Below are 7,808 nucleotides of genomic sequence, written 5' to 3'. Positions count from 1 at the left end.
CATTCCTTCCAAAGAAATCCCAGGGCTGATCTCCTTCAGAATGGACTGGTTGGATCTCCTTGCAGTCCAAGGGACTCTCAAGAGTCTTCTCCAACACCACAGTTCAAAAGCATCAGTTCTTCGGCGCTCAGCCTTCTTCACAGTCCAACTCTCACATCCATACATGACCACTGGAAAAACCATAGCCTTGACTAGATGGACCTTTGTTGGCAAAGTAATGTCTCTGCTTTTCAATATGCTACAAGGATGGCTAAATATATGCAAATCAATAAATGTAGTACACCACATTAAGAAAAGACAAAAATCACAAGATCATCTCAATAGGTACAGAAAAAGCATTTGATAAAATTCAGTATCCATTCATGATAAATATTGTCACCAAAGTGGGTACTGAGGGAACATATCTCAGCATAATAAAAGTCATTTATGACAAACCCATAGCCAACATAATACTCAACACTGAAAAACTAGAAGCCTTCCTGCTATATTCTGGAACAAAACAAGGATGCCATTCCCATCACTTCTATTCAACATAGTAGTGGATGTCTTAGCCAGAGGAATCGGACAGGGAAAAGAAATCCAAATGTGAAAGGAAGAGCTAAAATTGTCATTATATGTAGATGACATGATACGCTATATAGAAAACCTGAAAGACTCCACACAAAAACTCTTAGAACTGATAAATAAGTTAATCAATGTAGCATGATACAAGGTTAATATACAGAAATATTTTGCATTTCTTTGCACTACAATGAAATATTGGACTTCCCTGATAGCTCAGTTGGTAAAGAATCCACCTGCAATGTAGGAGACCCCGTTTGGATTCCTGGGTTGGGAAGATACACTGGAGAAGGGATAGGCTAGTCACTCCAGTATTCTTGGGCTTCCCTGGTGGCTCAGCTGATAGAGAACCCACCTGCAATATGAGAGACATGGGTTTGAACCCTGGGTTGGGAAGATCCCCTGGAGAAGGGAACAGCTACCCACTCCAGTATTCTGGCCTGGAGAATTCCATGGACTGTGTAGTCCATGGGGTCGCAAAGATTCAGACATGACTAAGCAGCTTTCACTTTCACAAAGAACATCAGAAAGTAAACAAAAAAGCTTAAAATAAGATCAAAAGTAAAATAGAATATCTAGGAGTACACCTGACCAAGGAGGTGAGAAACTGATATGCTGAGAACTATAAAACATATATAAAGGAAACTGAAGGTGATTCAAAGAAACAGAAAGATATCCAATACTCTTGGATTGGAAGATTTAATGTTATTAAAATGGCCATACTACCCAAAGAAATCTACAGATTTAAAGTGAACCTTATCAAATTACGCATGCAACTTTCACAAAAGTAGATCAAATAATCCTAAAATTTATATGCAACCCTAAAAGAACCAGGATTGCCAAAACAATACTGAGGAAAAAGAACAAAGCTGGATGAAGATCCTTCCAGACTCCAGACAATATTACAAAGCCACAGTAATCAAAACAATGTGGTATAAGTACAAAAACAGATGGATCAATGGAACAGACTAGAGAACCTAGAAATAAACCCACTCAATTAGTCTCCAACAGAGGTTAGAAAATACAATGGAGAATAGACAGTCTCTTCAACATGTGGTGTTGGGAAAACTGGGCAGCTACGGTTAGAACATTCTCTCATATTGTATAAAAAATAAATTCAAAATGGTTTAAAATTGTATATATAAGACATGATACCATAAAACTCCTATAAATGAACATAGGAAAAATGCTCTTCGAGATAAATCTTAGCAATATTTTCTCAGATCATTTTTCTGAGACAAAATAAATAGAAACAAAATTAAAAAATGAGGCCTAATCAAGAGGTTTTTTGTAATAGAGGAAACCATAAACAAAACACAAAGACAGTCTACAGACTGGGACAAAATATTTGGAAACAATGTGACTGACAAAGTCTTTATTTCCAAATATATATATATATATAGCTCATAGAACTATAAATATACATATATAAACAAACCAGTCAAAAAAAGCACGGAAGACCTAAATTGATTTCTCCAAAGAAGACATACAGATAACCACAACATTGCTACTTATTAGAGAAATGCAAATACTTATTAGATAAATGAAATCAAAACTACAGTGAGGTTTTATCACCTTTTACCTGTAAAAATGGACATCATCATACAAATAATAAAAGCTGGAGAGAGAGTAGAAAAAAGAAAACCCTGCTACACCGTTGGTGGGAATGTAAATTAGTGCAGCCACTATGGAAAACAGTCTGGAGGTTCCGTCAAAAACTAAAAATAGAGTTATCATATGATTCAGCAATCTCACTCCTGGACATATACCTGGGAAAGATAAGAACTCTAATTCAAAAAGCAATGCACTCCAATAATCAGGAAATGGAAGCTACCCACTGTCCACCAACAGAGGAGTGGATAAAGAAAATTTGGCTTATATGCAGGATGGAATATGATGCCATCAAAAGAATGAAATATTAATACTATCATTTGTAGCAACATGGATGGAACTAGAGATTGTCTTACTGAGTGGGGTGAGTCAAAGATAAATAATATATGATATCATTTATATGTGGAATCTAAAACAATAACAGAAATTAACTTATTTACAAAACAGAAATTGACTCACATACCTGGCTTGGTTGATACATTCCTTTGCTGTGCAAACTATTTTAAGTTTAATCATTTGCTTATTTTTTGCTTTTGTTTCCATTACTCTAGTTGATGGATCTCAAAAAAATATATTGCTGAAATTTATGTCAAACAGTGTTTGATGTTTTTCTCTAGGAGTTTTATAGTATCTTGCCTTACATTTAAGAACTTAATCCATTTTGAGTTAACTTTTGTGTATGGTGTTAGAGAATGTTCTAATTTTATTCTCTTACTAGTAGCTGTCCAGCTTCCCCAGCACCACTTATTAAAGAGACTGTATTTTCTCTGTCATATATCCTTGCCTCCCTTGTCATAGATTCATTGACCAAAACTGTTGGAATTTACTTCTGGGTTCTGTATTCTGTTCCACTGATCGATTGTTTGTTTATGTGCCAGTATCATACACTTTTGATGACTTTTGGAGTATAGTCTGAAGTTAGGGAGCTCAATTCCTCCAGCTCTGTTTTTCTTTCTCAAGATTATTTTGGCACACTGAGGTCTTTCGTATCTCTTGACATGAATTTTAAAATCATTTGTTCCAGTTTTGCAAAAAATGTCATTGGCATTTTGACAGGGATCATTTTAAATCTGTAGATTGCCTGGGATAGTACAGTCATTTTGACAATATTGATTCTTCTAACTCAAGAACATGATATATTTTTCTCTCTATCTCAGTTTCTTTTATCAGTGTTTTTCATCAGTTTTCTGAGTGTGGGCCTTTTACCTCCTTAGGCAGATTTATTCCTAGGCATTTTATTCTTTTTGATGCAATCATAAATAGGGTTACTTCTTTAATTTCTCTTTCTGATATTTAACTGTTAGTGTAGAGAAATGTAACAGATTTATGTATATTAACTTTGTATAACTTTATCAAATTAATTGATGAACTCTAGTAGTTTTCTAGTGGCCTCTTTAGAATTTTCTATGTATAGTATCATATCATCTGCAGACAGTAAAAGTTTTACTTCTTTTTCAATTTGGATTCCTTTTATTTCTTTTTCTTATATGGCTGTTGTGGCCAGAACTTCCAAAAATGTAAAAGTGGTGAGAGTGGACATCTTTGTCTTGTCTTGACCTTAAAGGAAATACTTCCATATTTTCACCATTGAGTATGATGTATGATATTAGATCTCGGGTTTTCATATGTGGCTTTTATCATGTTGAGGTATGTCCCCTCCTTGCTAATCTACTGAACAGGAAGAGATATTTTCAGATGATATGACCAATAAGGAGTTAATATCCAACGTACACAAACATCTTATAAAGCTCAACATCAAAAATATTAGCAACTTGATAAAAATGGATGATCAACGAGCACATGAAAAGATGCTCAGTATTGCTAATCAACAGGGAAATGCAAATCAAAACCACAAGGAGATATCACCTCACAGAGGTCAGAATAGCTATCATTAAAAAGAAAACAAAATATAAAAGTTGGTGAGGATGCAGGGAATAGGGATCCCTCCTACACTGTTCGTGGGAAAATATTGATAAATTGGTGCAGCCACTCTGCAGGTAAACTGGTACAGCAGTAGCCAATTTTGAGGTTTCTCAAAAAACAAAATATAGAATTACCATATGACCTAGGAATTCCACTCCTGGGTATACTTCAGAAAGAAACAAAAAGACTAATACAAAATGATGCTCCCAAAGTTCCTAGGAGCATTATTTATTATTTATAATTGCCAAGGAATGGAAGCAACCTAAAGTGTCCAACAACAGATGAATGGATAAAGAAGATGTGTTTTATATAGACAATAGAACACTACTCAGTCATAAAAACAATCAAATTTTCCCATTTGCAATAACATGAATGGACTTAGCAGGCATTATTCCTAGTGAAATAAGTCAAGCAGAATAGAAAAATACTGTATGATATCACATATTGAAAATTAAAAATACAACAAATGCTTTAACATAAAAGAAGGAGACTTTTCATAGATATAAAGATTAAACTAGTGAACTAGTGGTTTATCAATAGGGAGAGTGAAGGGGAGGGGGCATAATAGGGTTGAGGGTAAAAAAGCGTTTCCTGTGGTATTATATAAAGTCATGTGTATGAAAATTTTGAAAAATTGTAAAGCACTATAGAATTTAAAGAATCTTACATCCAAATTTTTTTTTAAAAATTAAAAAACTGGCTCTGGTATCATTTTACCTTAAAATTTATCACTAAAATTTCATAAGAAAAATGAATGTGAGTGAAAGTTGCTAATCACATCCGACTCTTTTGTGACTCCATGAGCTATACAGTCCATGGAATTCTCCAGCTGAAGGAAACTAGCATGGCAAATCAGTGATTTAGAAGGGAGAGACTGTGGTTGCAGAGCTTGTGCAGTAGTGCACAAAGTCTAGGGAATTCACTGGCTACCCAGTGATTAATACTGTGTGCTATTACTGCTTCATGAGTTCAATCCCTGGTTGGGGAATTATGATCCTGCAAGTCAGGTGCCCCCCAAAATAAATAGTGTACACAGTGTGAAGGAAAAATAGTGGTGGAAATTCAGGACAATCTGCTTTCTTTTCTGGCATTGACAATGATAGATTCATATGTCTCCATTTAGCATCAGACACTGGCTACTTCTACCATAAATTACATAAAAATAAAATATAAGAAAGTTAATTTATAAAAACTCGTATTTTATATATCAAGGCAAATCCCTCATACATACATCACATTGAATGTTTACTACTCAGAAGAGGCTTTCTAAAATATTTAACATTGGCTATGTATCACGCATAAGTAATCTCTAGTAGCTCAAGTGGTAAAGAATCTGCCTGCAGTGCAGGAGATCAGGGTTCAATCCATGGGTTGGGAAGACCTCTTGAAGAAAGGTTTAATGAAACTAGTGAATATCTTTCCCTAAAGGAGATATACCTTAACAAAAACACCCTCTGGACCATAATATGAAACTAAAATGTAAAACAAGTTCTTTTTGAATCTGCTTATGTGAAGATCATACTATGAAGAGAAGTTTAGATGATGTAAAAAAGAAAATAAAAATCACCAGTTCAACTAGTTTGTTTTTACTAAAAGTAATGACTGTCCTTCATATTTAAAAAAAAAAGTCATTTACTATGTAATCCATGCACAATGTAAAGTCACAGTTATTCATTAGATGGATGGAAAGCTGAATCACTCAAAATATTGCTATAATTTTAATAAGAAATTAAAACCATAATTGTTTTAAATTATGACACATGACCCCCAATGTTCATTGCAGCACTACAAATATCATACATTAACACATATATATGGCATCTAGAAAACTGGGGCTGATGAACCTATTTGCAGGGCAGAAATAGAGACTCTATAAACACAGAGAACAAACATATGGACACAGTGCGGGAAGGAGAGGGTGGGGCAGTTTGAGAGAGCAGCACTGAAATACATATATTACCATATAAAAAATAGATAGCTAATGAGAAGTTGCTGTATAACACAGGGAGCTGAATCTAGTGTTACACTGTGACAACCTAGAGGGATGGATGGAGGGGAGGTGGGAGGGAGATTCCAAGAGGGAGGGAACAAAAATATACTTATGGCTGATTCATGCTGATATACGGCAGAAACCAACATAACATTGTAAAGCAATTATCTGCCATTTAAAAATGAAGAAAAAGAAATTAATAAGTAGCTCACCAAATCAGGCTAACAAATGGTGACCTGCACACATTTTCAAAACTCTTCCATCAAGTAACTTGGAAAATTAACTTGCTTCCACTAAAAATCATTGGTTATTTGGACAATAGCTAGAACATTTATATGCATTTTTTTCAGAATGAAAAGGATCTCAATTAATTCTCAATGAAGTAGAAAATACTTAATATGTTAAGTAATTAATTATTACTTTATAAAGTAAATTATTACTTTAATTACATTAATAATTAATATGTTTTAACATATATTGCTGTTCCTTTTAACTACCAATATAAAATTTTTAGTTTATATTATAATCCTACTCTTTAAGGAAAACTAATTATGTGGTTAAAAGTTGCCTATATTTCAGCAAGCTTATTTTATCTTTTTGATAATAATGAATTTAAAAGATTAGTTCTATAGAATTTTTCCTTTCTGACATATATATAAATCAACTCATAGCGAAAATTCACTCAAAGATCAGATATACTTGTATTCTGAATATTTCTAAATGAAAATTATCCATCACTTATTGTTTAAATAGAAAAAAAAATATTGCATGCTTGTAATTTAATGAAGATGATAATTTACTACTAAAAATACTTTTATATAAATAACCAATAACCAAACCCCATTACCTTATAAATATCCAAAAATCCACATTGGTGGTCGAATCTTGTGTACAGCTCATTCAGCATGCTGATGACTTGCATGGGGGTACACTGGGCACATATGGCCGTGAAGCCAACAATGTCTGAAAACAGCATGGTGACATCATCGAACTTTCTGGCCTGCACTTGCTGCCCTTGCCACAACTGCTGGGCTACATCACCAGGGAAAATGGAGTATAGAAGATCCACTGTTTTCTTTTTCTCTTCTTCCAGGGCCTGGTGAGTTCTTTCTAAAGTTGCTTTTAATTTATCCATCCTCTTCTTCAGCCCATCCTGGGCCTTTGCCTGCTCACCAACCAAGATGACATCTCGAGTAGCATCATGGATAGGGATGTCCGAGAGATGTAGCCCTCGTCCCATAAGTTCATCCAACTTGTCCACACATGGAGAACCCAAGAATAAAATGGAATTTGATTCCGAGACATGGATCATTTGTCCTTTAACTTCCATCACCTGAAAATTTAACACAGAATTTTAGTCAGCACTCTTCAAATAGTAGGCTCACGAAAATTAATTTATTATCAGATGGAGAAGAAGACTAAGAAATTAGCCTTACAGACTTTCTCCATATAGACAAATCTAAATGTGATTTGGGGCCAATGTAGAATTTATGATTCTAAATAGAAATATTTGCTATTGTTTCCCACTTGGCCACTTTCTTAAGACAATGATCAAATGAAAAGAGAGATCAATGAGAATTGAAACAGAAAATATTTTCACTCAAAATGAAATTGTACCCAGGTACATCATGAAACTGGTTCACCAACCAGTTCAAAAACTTTCAATCTGCTTAGTAATAATAGAATTTGGATAATTCCACCTGTCAAAATACTAGATTTAATT

General features: G+C 34.2%; 1 protein-coding gene across 1 annotated transcript in view; it reads right to left on the bottom strand.

The window, feature by feature from the left end:
- GUCY1A2 (guanylate cyclase 1, soluble, alpha 2) overlaps window positions 1–7,418 on the bottom strand; it is a gene marked incomplete at its 5' end in the record, with an annotated part of 203,267 nt that extends 195,849 nt beyond the window's left edge. Inside the window, one exon of the mRNA XM_010862921.1 lies at window positions 6,933–7,418. Within this exon, the coding sequence (XP_010861223.1) occupies window positions 6,933–7,418 (486 nt within the window). The remainder of the gene's footprint in view (window positions 1–6,932) is intronic.
- Window positions 7,419–7,808: the final 390 nt, after the last annotated feature.

This window comes from Bison bison, unplaced genomic scaffold (assembly GCF_000754665.1).
Source record: "Bison bison bison isolate TAMUID 2011002044 unplaced genomic scaffold, Bison_UMD1.0 scf7180017864485, whole genome shotgun sequence".
Taxonomy (NCBI): Eukaryota; Metazoa; Chordata; class Mammalia; order Artiodactyla; family Bovidae; genus Bison; species Bison bison.
The sequence above is the reverse complement of the archived record's forward strand: the minus strand, read 5'-3'. Positions and strand labels throughout refer to the sequence as shown.